At 51.7% G+C, this 22,702-nt stretch overlaps 1 protein-coding gene across 2 annotated transcripts; it reads right to left on the bottom strand.

Moving 5' to 3' along the window:
* Positions 1-643: 643 nt before the first annotated feature.
* Positions 644-12,934, bottom strand: LOC122384141 (protein bric-a-brac 1-like). 2 transcript variants are annotated; one of them, XM_043371185.1, is made up of 8 exons: positions 12,673-12,934; positions 12,169-12,385; positions 11,388-11,519; positions 7,510-7,809; positions 3,440-3,686; positions 2,585-2,761; positions 2,067-2,152; positions 644-1,550 (listed from the first exon to the last, which is right to left on the bottom strand). In XM_043371185.1, exons 2-8 carry the CDS (start codon positions 12,352-12,354, stop codon positions 1,380-1,382), a joined length of 1,299 nt encoding a protein of 432 aa, XP_043227120.1. In that variant the 5' UTR covers positions 12,355-12,385; positions 12,673-12,934; the 3' UTR covers positions 644-1,379. The 2 variants fall into 2 exon arrangements, with proteins under 2 accessions (XP_043227120.1, XP_043227119.1); XM_043371184.1 differs by having other exon boundaries at positions 12,665-12,755.
* Positions 12,935-22,702: the final 9,768 nt, after the last annotated feature.

Below are 22,702 nucleotides of genomic sequence, written 5' to 3'. Positions count from 1 at the left end.
CTAAACAGAGGCTCGGCCCCGTACCTCCCAAACAGCGACTGATGTTCGCTTCCACCCCGAGAGCTGATGTTCGCTGACAATGAGACAGCGGGTATCCCGAACACCGAGACACCTCACCACGCGAGACAGACACCCATTCAGGGTACAGATAAATCACTGGCCGCTGCGTACCACTATTGCTCTCCGCCGATGTAAAGATAAATACAAAACGAGCGCCACTACAAAACACACGCCTGCGAAGGTCTCACTCCGCGCCGCCGCAGCCGAAAATCGATTTCAGGCGCGCGGGATGCATATGAGCGGGCCGCCAGCCGGAGCTGGCCGGTCGGCCCGTCCCGGGAAGACGCCGCACGCGGGAGGTGGTCGGACGGACGAGGCGCGAGCGCGCACGCGCACGTCCGCAATGACCCAACAGGGAGAGCCGCCAGCGGCCGAAATCGCAAAGGTGAAAGACGGCACGGTACAAAGAACAGCGAGACCGAAGGCGAGTGAGGACAGCGCGACACCTCGGCTACACACACGGACAAATACTCGAAATCATGCCGTCCAAAACAACCGATCAGTGTCCTTAGAGGACAGCCATTGGAAGAAAATTGTCACTATAAAAATACCATTGAATGCCTCCGTGGCGTGAATTCAAATATCTGCACGACATGTAGCGAGTTCTACTCCTCTACACAATGATCAGGAAGGTTGATACCCAGTCAATCTAGGAATATTAATACAAAACGCGAGTATTCACAATCACAAAGGCAACAGTTCACTCTCAAGAACCGAGAGTTGAACACAGATCCAATTCTACTGGCACAGAAAACGAAATATCTGGGCTACATCACCCAAGTCAAACAGTTACGCAACGAACGAAAACATATACTGTAAACGTTCTGGCCTGCTATTTGGTACAAACGTAGGAGATCATGCAGAAAAAAAAACACTCAGCTACAATATACAGCATGCATATGTAAATAAAAACAAAAGAAACGTAAAGCTGCTGAGAATACTTAGCTGCAAAACCTAGCTGTCTTGCAAAAACGAAAAGACTCGACGACAATACTGTAAGGAAACGCATCGCTGACTAGCTACGACAGGAAAATCTCTTGTCTTTGGCAAAACCGGAGTTAAGCTACCTGAAGGCATTTCGAACGCCGTCTTGTATATATACACTGTGTTTAGAACACTACAATCAGCGTCTAACGTGGTCCATGCAAGGCGATGGCTGTTGGCGCGGGGTGCGCGCCAGCTCGTGCGCGAGGCGCCGCGCCGCGGCTGATGACACGTCACGGGAGGGTGCGGGCTCTCTGGGAGCCCGGATATGCTGCTGTCGCTCGGCAGCGCCGGCCGGCCAGGTGGCAGCACGGTCGCTCCGTCAGGTGGCAGAACTACGCCAGGCGCATCTCCGGCACCGGCGAAGGGATGGGCACGGGGACGGCCGGCGGGGCGACCGAGGCCGCCTGCATCGCCATCGGGCCCTTGGCGTAGGCGCTCTTGACGCCCGTCTTGCGCATCCACGAGACCAGGCGTGGTAGGGTGATGTTGTATTTCCGAGAGGCCTAGCGGGAAAGTCGAAAGATATATTCAGACGCTATAAATGAACTAAAAGAAATGCCATTATTTGCTTATATCCAGATTAAAACACCTTTACTTTTAATAAAATAAAGTGCCTTATCTGAAAGTTAGAACTGTCAAGTATTGAATGCTTACTGTTGGCCCCGTAGTTGTTGTTTATTGGGGCTTTAGGGCGCGCCGACTACATAGCTCGATTTAGTTAGTGAGGTGCTGAGTGCTTTAGGGGTTGAATATAAGTAAATGAGTGAGCGCACGACGTGCGCAAGAAAGCGAGAGCGAGAAAGAGAGAGAGAGAGAGAGAGAGAGAGAGAGAGAGAGAGAGAGAGAGAGAGAGAGAGAGAGAGAGAGAGAGAGAGAGAGAGAGAGAGAGAGAGAGAGAGAGAGAGATCCGACTACACCACCGCTAACCCCCAACCCCTTCTACTAGCAGCTGACTGGCTGGGCTGCCACTGAGGCGGACAGAGCCCGCAGGCTACTGTATTGGTGACACGCGTACTGACCTTGGAGGCGGTGATGGTTCCGGCCCGTATCTCCTCCAGGGCGTCCCGCATCTCGGCGCTCATCACACCGCGCGGCTTCCTCTTGCCTGCGGACAACGGCAAAGGAACACTAAAATCTAGAACACTGCAGTTACTCTGCAGTTATACGCTATAACTGCAGAGTTCAGATAAGTATGCAGGTGTGAGCGGTGAAGGTTCAGGGAGCGGCATAACATACAGTGTGCGGTAAGGGCTACCGCTGCTGGGAACATGGGAGAGTATAGATAGTATAGTATGCACACCGTGACAGGCAGAAAATAATTCGTGCCTGTATAGATCGTATGCTGGAACTTGTTATCGTAATCGTAACGACGCGTTGAACGGTATATTGCCAGGCAAGAGAATATCACTAGCAGCCTGATAATGCCCTTGCTTTTCGTTACCAGGCCATACAGAGCAACTCTATCATAATTCCGGGACGTTCTAATCCCCCTTCCGTTTTCACTCATCTTATCAAACCATCAAAGGCTCTCACATACCTGCCATGCCGACGCGTCCGCGCGCCTTGACACCCTGTCGGCGCATGTTGACATACAGCGTCGGTATGGGGATGTCATACTGGATGGAAGCCTCGGCCACGGTGATCAGACCGGCAGAGATCTGCTGCAGCGCCGCCAGCACGTGCGGCGAATCGGGCGTGTTCCGCTTAGAGACACCTAGCGGGCGAAACACAAGTGTTAGTTCGATTAACTCCCGCCGAATGGCGCTGCTGTCTACCACCCGCTGAGCGGCCCGAGGCGTAAACAGGGGCAAAAACGGCGTCGTCACCGCGGCGGCCGTCCGTCGGATAAATGGTGGGCCACTTCGGGAGGTCGTGGACCCGAGCCGCGCCGGCCGCCGACGCTGGGGCAGAGCCGGGCGGCTCTCTCGTGGGAGTTTTTCCCGACGTCTGCCCGCCGGCTCTGATCAACAGCACGGGTACCGGTGTTGCAGCGGTGCCGGTGGTCAGGTATGCGGGCGGCGACTCAGCTCTACTGAGGGCACCTCATCACAAACAGAGCGGTCCGACTGGATAGTACAGGCCGTACTGCGGCTGGAGCTGCCCGCAGACCGGCTAGGATGGCACAGGCAGCTGCTGTGCGGGCTCGAGCCCCAACAATCAACACACATGGCGGTAAAATCCATCCACATACCTGTGATTGTGATTGTGAAATACCAAATGTTGTATACTTAACGGAGATTCCTCCGATACAAAGCCACACCACACACAACTGCCTGAGACTTTCCGAGCTTCATAGGTTACAGGGACTATTTTTTATGAATTTGAGTTTTGAGTGCGACTGCCTCGAGTCATAACGATCGATAAATCAGCCTTAGTGTCGGTCGTCACTTACCGAGCGATGTGGGTGTGTCTCCGCCCATTCCCGGCATGAAGAAGTGTCCGTGTCCGTTCTGGGGTGACGTGTAGGGCAGCAGCGGCGGCGGCGGCCGGCCGGCGGCTCCCCCGGCCTGGTCGGCACCCTCTCCGCGCTGAGGGGTCAGAGTGACCACGGGCGGGGGCGGCGGCGGGGGCGGGCCGTCCCCACAGCTGTCCGGGGAGGCGGCCACCGGCGGCTCCCGACCAAACTCGGCCAGCAGCGCCTGCAACGGACAGACACGGAGCGTCAGCATACGACAGGTGCGGTGGGACATGTGCAACGCTGTGAATCGGACACGGGGTTGGTCAATTATCATAGACATAACGGAAAGCCCGTAATTTCACATCAATGTCTACAATGCCATTTATTATGCAAAACATAGACCCGTTAACCACAAGTACTCGACTACTTCTACATCAAAAGTAGAAACTCCCAAGCTCTCCGTCCAACACTTCGCACTTTACGTGCCGCCGGTCTGATTCTATCACACTATGCGCGCCGTTGCCCATTCCTTCATCGCGCCGCTCGGACCGTTAGATCTGTAATGCCGCTCCATCAGTACCCAGGCCGGGCGAGCGGCGGGCGGCGGCCAGTGCCTCCCGGGCAGCCTTTTCAATGACTGGCGGCTGAGAGGATGACTCGACAGTTCGGACGGACGGACAGGTACAGAGCGATCGCACACCGGCCGACGCCCGCGCACTCACGTACTTCACGCGCTGGGTGGGAGCCGGCAGGGAGGGAGTGAGGCAGTGAAGCGGCCACCAGATCATGCACATCACAGGTTCAGTAGTAGCCGGCGCTCAAGCCAGTCTGGGCTTAGGCGGGATGGTGGCTGACGTCATGGGTACGAATAGGTTGAGGCAGGTGTATGCAACGGTTACGAACTTACCCAGAATCGGTCGCAACAGGGTGAGGTTCAAGACTGAATGAGTGTGAAAGATGGACTCCCGATAGCAGTATTGGTAACCGTTGTTAAGAACTGCTTCGGCACATCGCCAAAACGTCGCATAAATATTGGACAAATATATAATTAAGATTTCTTGTAACTTATCTGCAGAACGACGGAAAGACCTAAGCTATTAAAAACTTTGCAAAGTCAAAACGGCCGAAACACAACGTTCGATAGCGATGAGCCAAAATGAGAACAACTCAGCATTACCGAGCCTAGTGTTCCGTACTCGTATATCGTGGTGGCTGGAAAACCCCGGCCCACAGAGCTCCAGGCGGCGAACGATGAAACTCTGGACTGATATTGGGGCGATGAACTCTGACGATGGGACAATAAATAACGAGGTGAAAACACACCAAAATTCAGCCAGTTGGATAACTGAATATAATCTAGGTCAGACCCGTCTTTATGACCAGAGAACGAAAAAAAACGGAGTTTCCCACCAAAACATAATAGAATTTCAAACAATCAGCCCGATATCCAGAGCAGGTGGCAAGATCCACGACAAACTAGAACGCCATACAATCTAGACGTGACGGTGAAACATCGCCACCACCTCACACAAAAACGTGACAAATGAAACCAATTTCCGCGATGACCGCTAATCACGCAAAAAGGTGGCGAGATGGCCGGGCCGCGTCGGGCGCCGTGTGCCCATTAGGAGATCCCGCAGTCCACCTGACGGCCTATCGCTCTCAGTCAGACCGTAACACGGACCCGTCTGCTCCTCTCACTTAGACCGTCCGGTCCACGGACCGACATCAGACTCGGGGTTGGGTGGGTGCGGTGCAGTTTCGAAGACCTGCACCAACATTCCTCCAATACTGGTCCTGTCAACGCAAACTGTTCCACGTAATAACTAATGAGTGCCGTAGGTATAATTTAAACGAGTGCAAAATACCACTTTTCAGTACCGTTGTTTGGTCTAACTTTGGGCCGTGTGGGTAACTTTGTTCCACGAGGAAAAAAAAAATGGCTAAATTTTAATCAGCTTAATACCTATGCGCGAGAAATGGCATTTTTGGGCCGGAACCAATGAAGTAGTCAATGATAAACCCAGGGACACAAAAAAATATGTCATCATGTCGATTTTGGATTTTCTAGATTTTTTTTTTGGTGAAGCTCCTTTTTTCACCCAATATTAAGGTTTAGGTAGGTCCCTGTATGGGGCTCAGATGCTACCAGCCGAATCAACTTTTGCAATTTGCCTGAATAGGACATCATGTGAACTTTGCATTCGACTATTGGTAATTTATTTTCCTCAAACATTTTTTTTTTTAATTTGGGGGTGGTCAATGTTTATACATATTTTTTGCCGTTAATTCAATAACTTTGGGCCACCCGCAGGAAGGGTACACCATATGATGAAGACACCATATGACACCATATGATGAAGAGGGTCGTCGTGTCGTTCGTTGTGTTCCGTGCCTTTTATTGTGTGTGGTTCGTCGCGTCGTTGGTTGTGCGTAAATGTCCCAGCGGGATACGTAAGCGACCTACAGTCATGATCAGACATGTGCATGGATCCGAGAAAATGGATCTGGGATCTGATCCCACGGATCCTGATCTCGGATCCGACGGGATCATAGATCCAGCTCTGTAATTTATCGAGAGATCCGTAGCAGGGATGCGGAGCCGTGGAAATTTCAGACGGCTCCGGCTCCGGCTCCGGCTCCGGAGAAAAAAAATCGGTTCCGGCTCCGGCTCCGGCTCCGGGTGAAATGTCATGGCGGCTCCGGCTCCGGCTCCGGCTCCGAGTAAAATGATCCGGCTCCGGCGGCTCCGGCTCCGGCTTCTACTCAGTACATCCCCTATGCGATCAATTAAATACGGGTGGAAGAAAAAAGGCGATGGGATTAGTACACGTTGCTTCTGTATTTGTATAACAAGGCTATTTTGAATACCACATTGTTTTACGCCTTGTACCTACTGTCAAACCGAACTAGGTAATTAATTGTTTCCTCTTAAGAAAAGGAGCCGGAGTCGCCCCCTTTTTTGACGGCTCCGGCTCCGGCTCCGGCTCCGGGCTATATTGTTTCACGGCTCCCGCTCCGGCTCCGGCTCCGGGCAAAATATGCCGGCTCCGGCGGCTCCGGCTCCGGCTCCGGCTCCGCATCCCTGATCCGTAGGGATCACAGATCCGAGTGTCATTTTTTGCTTGAGATCCAGTGAGATCATAGATCCTCACTTATTTTTGGTCAACACATATATCCAAAAAAAAAACACTTGTTTCAACTCACAAACATACTGTTTTAGTGATGTTATGTGATCGCACGTCATAATCCATAGTTTTGTGGCACTTATTAGCATAGAAGCCCTATAAAACATGATTTAAATGTGGTGCATGGTGAGATCCACTCAGATCATGGATCCATGTTCTTAATTTATCGTCAGATCATATGAGATCATAGATCCAAGATGTATTTTTCACGCCGGATCCGGTGGGATCATAGATCCCAACCTGTACTTTGCTTCGAGATCCACTGATATCATAGATCCATCACTCGGATCCATGCACATGTCTGGTCATGATGGTGTGCATCATCCCGTGACTATGTTTGTACAATGTACAAGTTTGCTGTTCCTTTTTTAAAAGCCCCTAAGTGGACCAATGTATCCATAACGACCGCTAACATTGATACTTTTGGCTTTTCCATTGTTTTATTGATGCATTTATTCATATGGTACAAAGTTATTTTTGTGCGGGTAACATTGTGCCACTCTAATTTCAAAAAAATAAATTAGGTATATGCCATTATCCAAAAAAAAAATTAAGAGTGACTATAGGTGACCAGCAGGGATGTCACTGCCTTACTGCACAATTTCCTGAACATTTAACAAAATAATTTGGAAGTAATACGAAGAAAAGTCAAAAACTGGTACAAAGTTAGGCCAAACAACGGTACCTCAAGACTCAAGAGTAATGGAAGTGCTACGAACCATCCACCTTTCAACTTCCCAAATCATAACTGTTCCTCGGACCCCACACAATCCGAACTGCCAACCATTCGATCGTTCTCCCGGTCAGGCCGTCAACTCGCAATAGTTTATCCCAGACGAAAGATCCACAAACGTCCGACCAGTTTCAGTCCCTCACCTGCGGTCCGACGCTGGCCAGCGGTCCTCCCATCTGATGCGGCAGCGGCGGCGGCTGCGGGCCGGCCGACAGAGGCTGCAGCGGCGGCGGCGGCGTGTCCAGCACCGAGCGCCGCCGCTCCGGCTCCGGCGCCGGCTCCGGGCTCTCCGGGCCCGACTCGGAGCCGTCCGGCTCCTCCGGCTCCGGCTCCGGCCGCTCCGGGCGGCGCCGCTCGGCAGAGTCCCGGTCCTCGGCGTCGTCGGAGAGCTCCTCGTCAGCGTCCGATTTGACCAGACCCTTGATCTGCAGACGCTCGGCGGCCTGGCGACGGGGGCGGGGCGGTCAGACCATGAGGGCCGACGGCGGGGGACGCGCAGACTTAGATGACTATTGACTCGCGGTGTAAAAATGTCGCACCATATGGTAAACTCGCACCATATGGTATAAAAGTCAACATGATGGTGGTTTGGCAACAGGAAGAAGGGCGTACGGATATGATGGGCAAGTTTGGAAAAAAAAATATTACGAGCTTAATTGCCGCGAGCGAGTTCTACGAATTCTCACGGCCCTTCTCAACAGAAGATGAGGCAAATGACGCAGTGACTTGCCTATCGAATTATCGGTTAGAGCGCATTTCCATCGCGCTCAGCCATTGGTTCATTTAATCTCCTTTTGTGGCATTTCATCGACCGACATTAACGTTCTAGAGGCGCAGTGATGCGAATCTGTACGACCGCGATTACCGCGTCCCGTCATTCCAACCATAGAACGATTCCAGAAGTGACGCAGCAAAACGTGCCAGCCTGAGACACTAACGGTGGCAGGCAGCCGAGGTACGGAGGCTGGTGCCGGGTGGTCGCTGACTGGTAGGCTGGTTTTACCAGCAGATGCTTTAGTGACCGCTCTTCCATAAATTCCGAGAATCAAATAGCCACCACCGAAACGTACTAGTGTCTATACTAGTACGCACTAGTGTACTAGTGTCTTCGAGAACTTCCCAGAATCAAATAGCCACCACCGATAGCAAATAGCCTCAGTGTCTGTAGGAGAGCGTGCATCAAATGTCGAATCGTGATTCCTGCTAAATGTCCTTCACGATTCTAGCTAGTTCAAAGCACGATCATCATTTCTCACAGTCAAAAGCCATGACGATTCCCTAATATGCCAACGATTCTCTGCCACATCCACAGACCACCGACCGTCCCTAGCTTCCTCACTGGCTTTTGGCTGCTCCCGTAACCCCCCCCCCTCTCCCCTTTCCTCCGTAATCAGCGACAAAGTCGCCCGAGCGGCAGGCGGGTCAGGCCGTCACTGCCGAGCGGCCACCGGGTGCCAATGCTGAGCACACCCGCCTGTTGTGACGCCGTCAATCGGAGCAGAAGCAGCACAGCATACCAATGGAATGTTTTTGTGCCTCGGTGAAAGTGTATCGGGATAGTGCGGGTGTGAAAGGCCGGATCAATGATTCGAGCATGGTGGGCGTCGGAGCTCGTTGCAGTGAAAGGAAGAGAACAATATAGTGTAATGAAACGTGAACATAAACAAAGGCTAGCAACTCGTAAATTCTATGACATGCAGGAGCGAGCCCCAGCAAGACAAAAGAATCCAACGCTGATCAATTGCGTGCTTTTGAGCAGCTTTATCGATTCAACAACTGCATGGTGCCATTGTCAACCATACCCGTAGTGTCGGTGTATGGTTAACGTTCATGTAGCAATGTAACTTGTAGCCCGAACGCGGTCCACATCCAAACTCCTGGCTATTTACAAAGTTTAGAAAGCTACGATCGTTATGTTTGCCGGTCAAAGAAGGTAAAGTTTGAGTATATAGCAGGCTCTGTGGCCACTGCGTCGCCGCTGACGGAAAATATTGACAATTGACTAACAGTGACTCTGTAAAGATGGTTTGCTTAATTTCAACATTTGTTTTGTTTACTGAATTTCAGTTCTTTACATGCAAGTACGCACGGAAGCATTGATGAGGATAATCACGTATCTTTCAGTGTGTGTGCCACTTTCTTGGTCAGTTTCGGAGATCGGATTACACAAGATGGTAGCACATCTACACATCAAAACAAAGAACGGACTGCCAGATATAGCCCCGGTTGTTTACCGCCCGTTTGCAACTTTCTCTCCACCGAATAATGACTGGTAGTTTAGCTAGCAGCTGCCATGAATGACAATGCACCTGCCTCCTGCGCGTCTCCACTGCCGTCGAGTTTCATCATCTTGTGTAAATCACGATACCGTGCCAGATAGTGGCACTAACGGCCGGCCAAACAAAAACAATCCGGTCGGCGGCCATTACATCCCGGCCGTTCAGCCGACTGTCGAGTACCTGACTGAGGAGACCCACCGTCGACCCTGGTTCGGTCTGATGCCTCCATGGGGGACCGTCCCTCCATCCGTCCGGCGGGCCACCTCGGCCCCAGTCCCCCACTCCCCTCCTTTTTTTGTCGCCGCTTCCCCTCTAACGCCCATCAATCACGGGGACGGGCCATAAGTAGACATGAGTTATGCCGCATTACGCCAGGGTAAAACCGCAAGGGTTCCACATATAGCACTTGCGCACAATATTCCGCAGGAAGCCGGTAAGGTCCAGACGGGGTATGCCGCAAATACCGTCAAATATGTCTACCGAATAAAATAGGAGTTCCGGCGCGGGCGCGGGTGCGGGGTCTAAGGCTCAGGAATTTTCGGTAAGCCACCAAAACGGGGGACGTCAGACATGGGCGTGGGGGAGTAGTGGCGTGGGACACAGGAGGGGGCTGCGGGTCCAGGGATACGGGGGTGACTGTGATGTCACCACGGTCCGCGGTGACACCACAAAGTCGACACGGTCACCTGAGTGAAGCCCACCCAGGCAGGATACCGCACAGGGAGACGCCCTAGTATTGTATCAAGTGTGCCTGCAATTTCGGGATGCGTACCGACAGTCCTTTGGATATTTCTCCTTTCAAACCAATGTAAGATAGTCAAAAAATAGAGGTGCAATGTCACAATTTACCAACATGTCACCAGACAACCACATGTAGCCTTATTCGTTCTCAGTAGCCGATGAAATATCGATAAAAGCCGATCAAACATCGATGTAGCCGATCGAACTAAACTCCGAACAACAAGTAGCGATCAAATACCGATATAGCCACGTCGAAACATACGTCGGCTGCCTGCGCAGTGGGTGTTCAGAAACAGTGCTTCAGTAAGCTCATAGTGCGGCCGCTGAACCCCGTATTTTACATTTCACGATTGGACTGTCAGCGAGGCAGACCGAAAAGACACACCGTCATGCTTAGTATCGACTATATTCTGCCTGTGCTGGCACTAAGTGCACGGTGACCAGCATAGACCCATCCGACCATGACTGGAAATAATCGAACGGGAATGGACGGCGATGTGCAGGCATGGGACGGGATCGGAGCATTAAGTGAGCGGGGTTCGATGGTCTAAAACCCGGTGTCCAATGGTTTAAAACACGTGAAAATGAGTGCCAAAGGCTGGGAACCTCGTGTAACCGAGTGCAGTTGGAGTGAGATAACGAATGGGAAGCTGCACACGATATACCTACCTAGCATAAATAGGTACACATCAACTTGGGAGAATATACGATGAGCAGGAGCTCAACCTCTCTCGCAGATCAGACTCAGGCAGATGGACTCACAGGACAGTGGCAGCACACCAGACGGCAATCGAATCAGCCCAATGCCTCACCCTTATCATTTGGTTCCCGGCCCAGACATTGGTTCAATGCACGGTCAGGATCAAACCAAACACAAATCCATCCTGCAATCTTGAGATGAATATGGGAATGACTGCTGAACCCAGAACTAACACGTAGTGCACCAGAGCTACCAGTAACCTATAGTGACGCTCACACTCCACGTCACGAGCAGCCCTCACCTTCAGCAGGGCCTCCAGCTGACTCTGGTCGATGGTGGCCTCCCCGCAGTACATGAACTCGATGAGGGTGCGCATCTCCAGCTCCGTTATCTCACTCAGCATCACTATCGGCGTCTCCTTGGCCGGGATGTTCTGGAACAGTGTTGGGAGGTGTTCATGGATATCAGGATAAGTTTATTTGATAATGCACAATTCTATCATTCCTGAACATGCTGTCTCATAAGGACTTTAATGATATAAGGCCTAACAACACTTGTAAAATCAGGGGCGACAAAATCATTCCTCTCACAATAACTCAGCATTGCCTGGATAGATTGCACTGAAAATTGGCTTAGTGTATAGGTGAATTAGTAAATAGGTGGACATCGACCAGATGATGCATTTTTGCGCATCATGGTAAGAGTGTTACTCCAGGCACACAAGTGCTGCAGGGGCTGCTTCCACAGCTCAAGAATGGCTGAGCCAATCAGGCTCAGATCAGATAGCCCTTAGGGTTAGCTTAGTAGGGCATCCCACACAAGCCAGTTGGGGTCTCATTTTGCACACATGCATAGGTATGCAGGGTGCCAATTCTATATCTAAGGAATGGCTGGGCCAAATGTGCTAAAAGCTGAAACACCTTTATCAGATTGGCCAGAATTAACTTTAGAATTGAATTGCATGGGCCACCAGCACCTGGCCACACAAGTTGATTCGAGGTCTCACTATGTACTGCACCAATGAGAAGAGCACAGATCTGTCTAGCATTCCATAGAAGCAGTGATTTTAATTAGGCACTTACCTGTAGTGTCTTCTCAAAGTAGGAGCTGCATGATGCAAGGACTATCCTGTGCAGTTGAAATACTTGTCCATCACAGGCCACCATTACATCACTGAACATGTGATTATTCAACAACTTTGACAAATAATTGTCCCAATTCCGCTGATACTTGTTCCACTTTAATGAGAATTGCTGAGTGGAGCCCATGATGCTTGAGGCTGTTGGGCAGGTGGTACACCTGAAATAAAAAACATGGTGCACGTCAAACTGAAATAAGAAAATATCCAAATCTGCCAAAGCGCAAATCTTCACACCAATATTACAATATCAAATCTCTATCACCCGGTAGGCGGTAAGCACCTCCTTCAAAACCATGAAAAGAAAATGCATCTGACTCGTTTCAGTACTGGTGCGTTTCAGTTTTTTCACTCTTGGATGAAACGTACATCCTACGCTTGCCATTATTCATTTAATATGAATTCAAATAACACTTATTTTGAGGTAATATAAAACTCACCAACTCACCCAAACCCTCACAGCCGACGGGGCGTGCACTCACACAAACACACGTAAAAATATAGGGCCTTGGTAAAAATAACCTAAACAAAAGAGGGCATAAGGATTCAAGATAGGCAGACGAATCGTATTGAAAACAGAACGTCACAAAATATAACAGTATTTATTTCGACCATGCTCCCCATATTTTTTTCGTTTTAGGATGTGCTTTTGATATTCAAAAACAAAGGAAGAAAAATAAAATGAGTTGTAAAATAAAAAATGTATCAAATGATTGATTTTCTTCTCACAAATTCTCATAGCTGGCGAAGTCGCGTGACAGATGGCGCTAGAGCTTCAATTATAGATGTCGCAGACTTCGGAAATCACAACCACAATTCCATAACAGGCTGACGGTGGTGATCCGGATTCCGGATCCTCCATCCCTCCGTTCCATCGTTTCCAAATTCCATTCTCAGTCAGAATGCTGAAATCCTTCTCCACGCGGCGACCCCTACGTCGGGCCATGGACAGTAGGGTTGTTCAAAAAAGCCGAATTTTGGAAAAGTATACGGGCTCATGGCTCATGTGGTGCGGTATTCTTTTCTGAGTCCAATGATGCCCATTTTTCTGAAAAGTATTAACTGTTAGGGACTCCTCAAACGGCTTAAAGAGGACCATGTTAGGCCTGCCGACCGGCCGGTGTCAATAAGGGCGAGAATTCGACGCCGCGCACGGGCGGCAGCGCCTTATCGGCACCCGGCGCGCCACGACATCTGCCGGACGGCCGGCTGGACGGTAGGAAGTTATAGATGCGTGGTCTTTATCACGCGATCGGGGTGCGCTATCCCATGTTTTCGGGGCGGACAGTTTCAGTGCCGCATCGGTGCGGCTGCCGCGGTGGTCTGTGTCGATGGTACAGAAAATAAGTCAAACAGAGCTGAGAAAAGACTGAATGATTCCGGGTAGTTGCCTCGAAACAATCCATTTCAAGAATACAGCTGCCTTCTTAACGTACTGTATCACTTGTTAATTCTTTAAAAAGCAAACTCTGAGCAATAACAGACTTCTTTGCATTGCTGTTGACAATTCACGTTACTTTTGGACGGTGGCTCGCACCAGTGGCGTACGCACATACAGGACATTCCGTGCATGCCCTGTCCCTTTGGCTCATCGTCCCCGGCGCCCTCAGTGACTGGCGCCCCTCTGTCCAGTGTTGGCGCTCCTCCAGTCGATAGCGGCGCGCTTCTAGTTGATGGCGAAGCCCCTCTGTCCAGTATTGGCGCTCCTCTGGTGATAGTGGCGCCCTCCTAGACGATATGGTGGGCCGGTGGCGCCCCTTTGTCCAGTATTGGCGCCCCTCCAATCGATAGCGTCGCGCTCCTAGATGATGGTGGGTGGCGCCCCTCTGTCCAGTGTTGGCGCCCCTCCAGTCGACAGTGTCGCGCTCTTATGTAGATGATGGCGGCGCCCCTCTGTCCAGAGTTAGCGCTCCTCCAGTCGATAGCAGCGCGCTCCTAGATTATGGCGGCGCCCCTCTGTCCAGTATTGGCGCCCCTCCAGTCGACAGTGTCGCGCTCCTAGATGATGGTGGCGCCCCTCTGTCCTTTGTTGGCGCCCCTCCAGTCGACAGCGACGAGCTCCTAGATGATGACGGCGAACCCTCTGTCCAGTCTTGGTGCTCCTCCAGTGATAGCGGTGCCCTCCTAGATGATGGTGGCGCCCTTCTGTCCAGTGTTGGCGCTCCGGCTCCTCTGGTGATAACGGCGCCCTCCTAGACGATGGTGGCGCCCCTCTGTCCAGTGTTGGCGCCCCTCCAGTCGATAGCGGTGCGCTCCTAGATGATGGCGGCGCCCCTCTGTCCAGAGTTAGCGCTCCTCCAGTCGATAGCAGCGCGCTCCTAGATGATGGGGCGCCCCTCTGTCCAGTGTTGGCGCCCCTCCAGTTGACAGCGACGAGCTCCTAGATGATGACGGCGAACCCTCTGTCCAGTCTTGGCACTCCTGCAGAGATAGGGTGCCCTCCTAGACGAAGGTGGCGCCCTTCTGTCCAGTGTTGGCGCTCCTCTGGTGATAACGGCGCTCTCCTAGACGATGTGGCGCCCCTCTGTCCAGTGTTGGACTTGGCGCTCCTCCAGTCGATAGCGGTGCGCTCCTAGATGATGGCGGCGCCCCTCTGTCCAGAGTTGGCGCTCCTCCAGTCGATAGCGGCGCGCTTCTAGATGATGGGGCGCCCCTCTGTCCAGTGTTGGCGCCCCTCCAGTCGACAGCGACGAGCTCCTAGATGATGACGGCGACGCCCCTTTGTCCAGTCTTGGCGCTCCTTCAGTGATAGCGGTGCCCTCCTAGACGATGGTGGTGACCCTCTGTCCAGTGTTGGCGCTCCTCCAGTCGATAACGGCGCGCTCCTAGATTATGGCGGCGCCCCTCTGTCCAGTGTTTGCGCTCCTCCAGTCGATAGCGGCGCTCTCCTAGATGATGGCACCTTCCCGGCTCACTGGTGTCCTTCTGATCAGAGGGCGCCCTCCCGGCTCACTGACGTGCTTCTGACCAGAAGGCGCCCTCCAACTCACTAGCATGCTTCTTATCAGAAGGCGCCCTCACGGCTAATTGGAATGCATCTCCTCAGAGGGCGCCCTCTCGACTTACCGGCATGGTTCTGTTCAGAAGGCACCCTCTCCACTCACCGGCGTGCTTCTGATCGTAAGGCTCCCTCCTGACCCACTGGCGTGCTTCTGATCGTAAGGCGCCCTTCCGACTCACCGGTGAGGTACTTGTTATCAGAGGTCGCCCCACCGACACACTGACGTGCTTCTGATCAGAGGGCGCCCTCCCGGCTCACTGGCGTGCTTCTGGTCAGAAGGCGCCCTCCGACTTCATGAGCCTATGGTGTCAGTTATGGGATATGTAGAAATGCTGCAGCTCTAGTCTCTGAATAGCTCCCATGGCCATGTTCCTAATCTTATAGCTTGATGATAAAGTTATTTTATTATTATAGTATTATAACATTTTTATAGTTATAAGACTTGAACCTATCTGTATTTTTTTCTTCTAAATCCAACATTTATTTCCTATAGCCAATAAACCAGGGTGTATTAAAGGAAGACTGCCACCTTCAAAAAGTTTTCTCAGATCGGCCTATGATTTATTCCCTGGACAAAACAAAATTTTAGAATTCACCTGACAAAGTATCATCACGTGAATCGCGAAAAAAATTGTCGATTATCATACAATTATCAATCGGTTAATGTCTAGCGACAATGTTTACACATCACTAGACTTCAAGGTCATAAGATTATTACATTTTATTTGAAAAAGTAAGGTATTTTATGATTTACTAATATATGATTTCATAAGAAATTGGCCATGTTTAATTTATTTTGCATTTGAGTTCGTAAAACATTTGAAAATCATGGCTCATTTGGAATGGGTCTGGCCCATGTTAAACCCCATTTCCCACCCTTTTTGGAAAAAATGAACTACTGAATATATAAGTTTAATTTTTATTTTGACACTCCAAAATTTTTCTCTGATCTCGAAACAATCAAAGTTTTGACATATATTTACCAAAAGATAAGAAAATTCATGTTTCAAAGTTATCGATAAACAGTAGAGATGTCGGTTTTCTTGGACTAAAAAAATGGCATCAAACTGAACTTTGGTCTCCGATTTCTCGCAAACGGGTTCGAATTTCGGAAAACCGACTTCAGTCTGGGACATAGGTGGCTCAGTTCTAGTGAAAACCGTTTTGTGGGAAAAAGGTGGCAGTCTACCTTTAAGAACAATAAACATCGTTAATTTTTATTATAGTACTTGTAGTTGTCTGATATTTCGGCTGTTTTCTGCTTTCCTAACAAAAACCGTTAAGGCGTTTGAAGAAAAACACAATTGCTATTACATATTCGACCGCAGGCGTGACGGAGATACTCCTACGGAGTACGGAGTAGCGCCGATAGATAAGAGTAAAGCCGGCTCTCAGTGAGGAAATTATATTGAATGTAGCAATGCACATGGCACCAGTAATACAAAATAGCAACGGAACAATGATGCAACGCACACCACAGACTCACCCAGAATGCTCGGCCGCGACACTTTCACGTTCGCAGTTATGAGTTATGTTCGTACCGCACGTGTACCGCTGCCTGAGGCTGATCAATGTGTACGCATGTACAATGTCAGTTATGTTCGTTCCGCACGTGTACGAACATAACTGACACATTCAAGTTTCAGATACCTATGTGGCGCCCTCCTTGTTGTTGGCGCCCTCCTTGATTGGCGCCCTCTCGTCCAATGCCCTGGTCCTTCGCAAATTCCTGGGTACGCCACTGGCTCGCACCCCCAATATGCTGCCACGCATCTTAATTCTAACGGCGAAACGCGCAACTTTGCGAGAATCGAAAATTCACGATTTACGTACAGCAAGAGCTGGCAATGCACAAGAACAGAATATGGAGACCCGGAAGTCATCGGTCCAAGTTTGGGGGTGGGTTTGACGAGCATGGGCGTCACCAATGTCATTATGCAGATACGTTGATGTCAAATGCTGAAGCAACAGAATCGACGCCAGGTTTAACTTAGATTAGCAGGCCGAAATAAAACATGTCCGGGAATGACAGGGTGGCCACCCTGACAGTGTGACGAAGTGAGACATGAGTAGAGACATTAGCCGGAGTACCTATAAAGCGCCGTTTATCCAATCCTTCGAGCATAAGCGACGCCGGCATGGTCCGGCCAGGGCGGCCATGCCCACCGATGCCGATCAAGACCCGAATCCAGACCCGGCATAGAACACAGCTCTGCCCTGACGTGACGCATTACCCAGGTGTGTCACTCGACGTAAAGACCAATGCAGGAGCCTTGCCAGCTCCTGTTGTAAGTACCTACTTCGTTAAATTTTCGATTCTCGCTAAGTTGCCGTTTCGTCGTTGGAATAGAGTTACGCGGCAGCATATTGGGGCTGCGAGCCACCGTCCAAAAGCAACTTAAATTGTCAACAGCAATGCAAAGAAGTCTGTTATTGCTCAGAGCTTGCTTTTTGAAGAATTAAAAAGTGATACAGTACGTTAAGAAGGCAGCTGTATTCTTGAAACGGATTGTTTCGAGGCAACTACCCAGAATCATTCAGTCTTTTCTGAGCTCTGTTTGAGTTATTTTCTGTACCATCGACACAGACCACCATGGCAGACGCACCGATGCTGCACTGAGACTTTCCGCCCCGAAAACATGGGATAGCGCACCCCGATCGTGTGCATTTATAACTTCCCACCGCCCAGCCGGCCGCCCGGCAGATGCCGTGGCGCGCGGTGCCGATAAGGCGCTGCCGCCGACGCGCGGCGTCGAGTTCTCGCCCTTATTGACACCGGCCGGTCGGCGGGCGTAACATGGTCCTCTTTAAGCCGTTTGAGCAGCGCCTAGCAGTAATACTTTTCGGAAAAAAGGGTATCATTCAGGGGCGGATCCAGGAAAACTCCAAGGGGAGGGTCATGAATCGAAGTGGTGCCCCTACCTATACCCAAAATTAAAAACTCAACGGATTTCGTCCACTTCATTTTGGTGGTGCCCCCATTTTCATTTTTTTTTATTTTTTTTTTAGTCAGTATCTTAACTCTTAGCCACAACCACATTTACCAATTGTAAGCAAGTATATATGAATGTGCTATGTGTATATGTATATGTTGTGGACGCTGAGTAGTGAGTACTTACCAGGAACGTTATCAGGTAAGCAAATCGTTGTCAGTCCGACGAACTTGACACTGGCGTCTAAAGGGTCTGTCCTTGACACTTCAGGCTTGTCAGGGGCACCAAAGTCCTTCCAGGGACACCACAAACCTGTCAGGGGCACCTATGGCCTTGTAGGGGCGCCACAGGCCCGCCAGGAAGCAGGGGCACCACAGGCCTAGCAAGGACACTACAGGCCTGTCAGGGGCACTACGGGCCTGTTGGGCCCATGAGCACCCCTAGGGGCAGGGGCACCACAGTCCTTCCAGGGGCACCGCAGGCCTGTGAGGGGCACCAGCGGCCTAGCAGGGGCACCACTGGTCTATCAGGGGCACCACGAGCCTGTCATAGCCAGGCATCTCAGGCTTGTCAAGGCCCAGGGGCACCACAGGTCTGTGAGGGGCACCAGCGACCTAGCAGGGGCACCAGTCAACACAGGTCTGCCAGGGGCGCCACAGACCTGCCAGGGGCACCACAGACCTGCCAGGGGCACCAGAGGGCTGCCAGGGGCACCACCGGCCTTGCAGGGGCACCTTGGGCCTGTCAGGGGCACCACGGGCCTGCCGAGGGGCACTTCAGACTTTTCAGGGGCACCAGTCCTCTCCGGGCGCAGGGGCACCAGAGGCCTGCCAGGGGCACCAGCGGCCTAGCAAGGGCACCAGAGGCCTGCCAGGGGCACCACAGGCCTAACAAGGGCACCACGGGCCTGTCAGGGGCACCTCAGGCTTGTCAGGGCCCAGGGACACCACAGTCCTTCCAAGGGCACCGCAAGCCTGTCAGGGGCACCAGAGGCCTGCCAGGGGCACCACAGGCCTAGCAAGGGCACCACTGGCCTGTCAGGGGCACCTCAGGCTTGTCAGGGCCCAGGGGCACCACAGTCCTTCCAGGGGCATTACAAGCTTGTCAGGGGCACCAGAGGCCTAGCAAGGGCACCACAGGCCTGCCATGGACACCACAGGCCTGCCAGGGGCACCACCGGCCTTGCAGGGGCGCCTCAGGCCTGTCAGGGGCACCACGTGCCTGCCGGGGACACTTCAGGCTTGTCAGGGGCGTTACAGTCCTGTCAGGGCCCAGGGGCACCAGGCCCGTGGTGTCCCTGCTAGGCCTGTGGTGCCCCTGGCGGTCCTGTGGTGCCCCTGTCAGGACTGTGATACCCCTGATAGGCCGGTGGTGCCCCTGGCAGGTCTTTGGGCCCCCGGGCCTCAAGGGGGGGGGGCCATGACCCATGTGACCCCCCCCCCTTGGATCCGCCCCTGGTATCATTGGACTCAGAAAAGAATATCGCACCACATGAGCCATGAGCCCATATACTTTTCCAAAAATCGTTTTTTTTTTTAACAACCCTAATGGACAGGCACCGGATCTCATGCGGGCTGCTCCCTTGGAGCGGCACGCTGCTCCCGAGGGAGCTCACCCCGTAGCCGGGTGCAGAGGGTGCTGGGGGGGGGGGGGGGGAGGGGGGCTGGTCGGCTTGTCCATTCGGACGGGCTCAGCCCCGGCGACTCTCAGTCTAGGGTGTCTGCCCAGACCAATGTCTCCCCCTAATTTGACTCTCTCAAGATCAAAGGTTTCTTACTTCGATCATAAAACTTACTGACTGCCTGAACACTGGCGGATCCAACACTGGCCAATTCGGAGAAACTGTTTTCGGGGGTGCCCCCCCCCCCCCAACGTCCTAGACCGCTTTTCTGGATCCGCATATGTGCCTGAATGGACGAAATCTGCAGGTAGTAAACCAAGGGACTTGCCTAACTAATTTGAGTCGTCCATAGGGAAAGGTGTATTTAGGGCCTTGGGGAAAGGTATAGGGTGAATAGGTCAAAAACGCCCCCCTTAAGCGCGAAACCTTCTGACACTCAACCCAACACAGATTACTCAAACCTTTGGGCACCATCATGTAGCTCATTCTTTTTACTACGCTTTGAGACCAAGAAAAGACACCTGCGTGTGGTATTTAACCCCCCAAAAAGGTTTCCGCATACCCTTACAAAAGGGCGTTTTGCCCCACACACCGGATGGTGGCAATGGCCGGGGGAAAGTCTGGCCGGGCGGGCGGCGGGGCCGGGAGGTCGGCGGCAAGGTCAATTAATGTTTTTGTGGGTTCGGGTGCTGGTCATTCTTATTGACTTGGTGGAATGATGATGGGTCATTGGCAAAATTTACAGCGTGGAGTCCCGGTTCGAGCCTCATCAGGGCTCCGGCTGCTTTTCCGAGTTAGGATAGTTTGATTGCTATTAGTGGTTGCGAGCCATTTATACGGTTTTATACATGTCGAATGATTGTTTGATTGATTGATTGATTCATTCATTCATTCAGTGGCGGCGGAAGCAGGGGGGCAAGGGGGGCAGCTGCACCCTAAAGCTATGGAAAGGGGCGCCTCGAAAATCTGTAGAGGAGGCAGGAAGTTAAGAGGTGCGGCAGCCATAAAGCTGAGCAGTGCGAGGCGACACCGCAACTGATAAAGGCACTTGTGACACGAAGAGGGTGGCAATGACGTGGGGAAAATATCTTTTGATATGCTGAAGAGTGGAGGGCATCCTTATCTGAAACAAAGGCAGATGCTGCCGACCCTGTCGAATATAATCTTGCCAGGCGATAAAGGCTAGGAGGGCGCAGCTACTCGAGAAGCGCGCCATGCGGAAGAGGGGCGCCTGCATGCGAAAGAGGGGCGCCTGTGTGTGGGACGAAAAAGAAACATTTTTGGAGACGTCTTTGAAGGCGATAGCCTCCGAACGCCAACACGAACATATGAGGGCTTATAGCGTTGCAGGCTCCATGCGACAAAAAGGGGCTCCTGATGGCCGATATGCGAGAGGAAATTAGTTTGTGTAACATTTATCGGGGGCGGTTTGCCGTTTACAACATATGAATGTTAAGGGAGGTCCGAGATTGGGGCCTGTAAAATTGCACTGTCCGTATGGGCGGTTACACCCCTAGTGCTAGGGCGTATTTTGCGTTTTTTTTTTACTTGGGAGCTGATTATGACCATGAATAGCACTCTGCAAACTTCTATGGGCGCCTGTATAGGGGCGAAACTGATTTTCCAGTGCAGGGACGGCCATCGGCATGGTAAGGGGCGCCCAGCGGGAAGGGGCGCTTCAATATCGTTTGCACCCCTATCCTAGAATACCTTCCGCCGCCACTGCATTCATTCATTTAATGCGTGTCGACATTTAGCATACGAATTGACATCCAGCATCAATCTACCGTTTTCATAAACGTATTGCCTAAATATCATGCATAGGCACAAGAGGTCTATGGTTGCCTCGATACCGTGCCAAATCACGGTAAAGTAGATTATATTCGCTGGGTCTTCCGTGCATTGTGCTTATCAAAAACAGGAATGCAATTGTTAAGCGACGCAAAATTTGCAATGCAAGAAGTGACCACACACACCCGACCAGCCCCCATGGTCCACCAACACACCCCACACCACTCGCCAGCCCACGCCAACCACTGAGACGAGCCCCTCCCCCCGCGCCGGTCTGACGCAACAGCTGGTCTACAAAGCGCTCCACCCAGCAACCCGAGCCGATGTCAAACGGCGTGGGTAGACTGTGCCGCATAACTTTCGGGTCATGCGGCACAGCCTACCGGTACCAGGCGGCTGCTGCCAATGCTGAGCCATAGGAGCCCGGTGGATAAAGAGTAGCGGACCATCAACCTGTACACGACTGTACCAAGCAGGGCGCGGGTTTAAACAAAAGTAAATAGTATAAAAATCAACGCTAAACCTTCAGAGAATAAACAATGCCACTGTGATTTGTGTGGGTCGATGAAGACAAAAACGTCCTGATCTAACCTGACCTGACCTGAGCAGGTCACTCACCGACAGGGACGTCCTCGGGAGTGGCGGTCTGCGGTCTGGGCAGAGCCTCGGTGACGGCGACCACCGCCAGCAGGCCAAGGGCCACCTGTCGATTAACAGGCAAGTGCACACTGCACAACAAACAATATAAATAGGCAGTTTGGAATCAAACAAGTGCTAGTCAGAACCCACCAGAAAACAATTAAAGTGCAGCTAATGGATTTCTATCGTCTTTTTTATCCCTCCGGCTGACTGCCGACGGTGGCACTCACCAGTTTGAAAGAGGCCATGTCTCCTGAGCTCAGGCGTGCGGCTCAAAGTGTTGCACAAGTCGTTTTTCAGCGACCATTTATAGCTTAGTGCCACTGCCTCCAGCCATATTGGGCGCTTCTGCATGCCCGTTATGGGTCATATGCGTAATTGTCTCTAGTGGTGTCGTTGAAATTACATCGCGATCAAGTACAATGTATGAGTGCTGGTAAGGTACAGCTAACGAGCGAATCATACAAATACGAGCATCATAAAACACCTTGCA

The sequence above is a fragment of the Amphibalanus amphitrite genome, unplaced genomic scaffold, assembly GCF_019059575.1.
Source record: "Amphibalanus amphitrite isolate SeventyFive unplaced genomic scaffold, NRLGWU_Aamphi_draft 000182F_arrow, whole genome shotgun sequence".
Taxonomy (NCBI): domain Eukaryota; kingdom Metazoa; phylum Arthropoda; class Thecostraca; order Balanomorpha; family Balanidae; genus Amphibalanus; species Amphibalanus amphitrite.
Note: the sequence above shows the minus strand (reverse complement) of the source record. Positions and strands in the feature narration are given on the sequence as shown.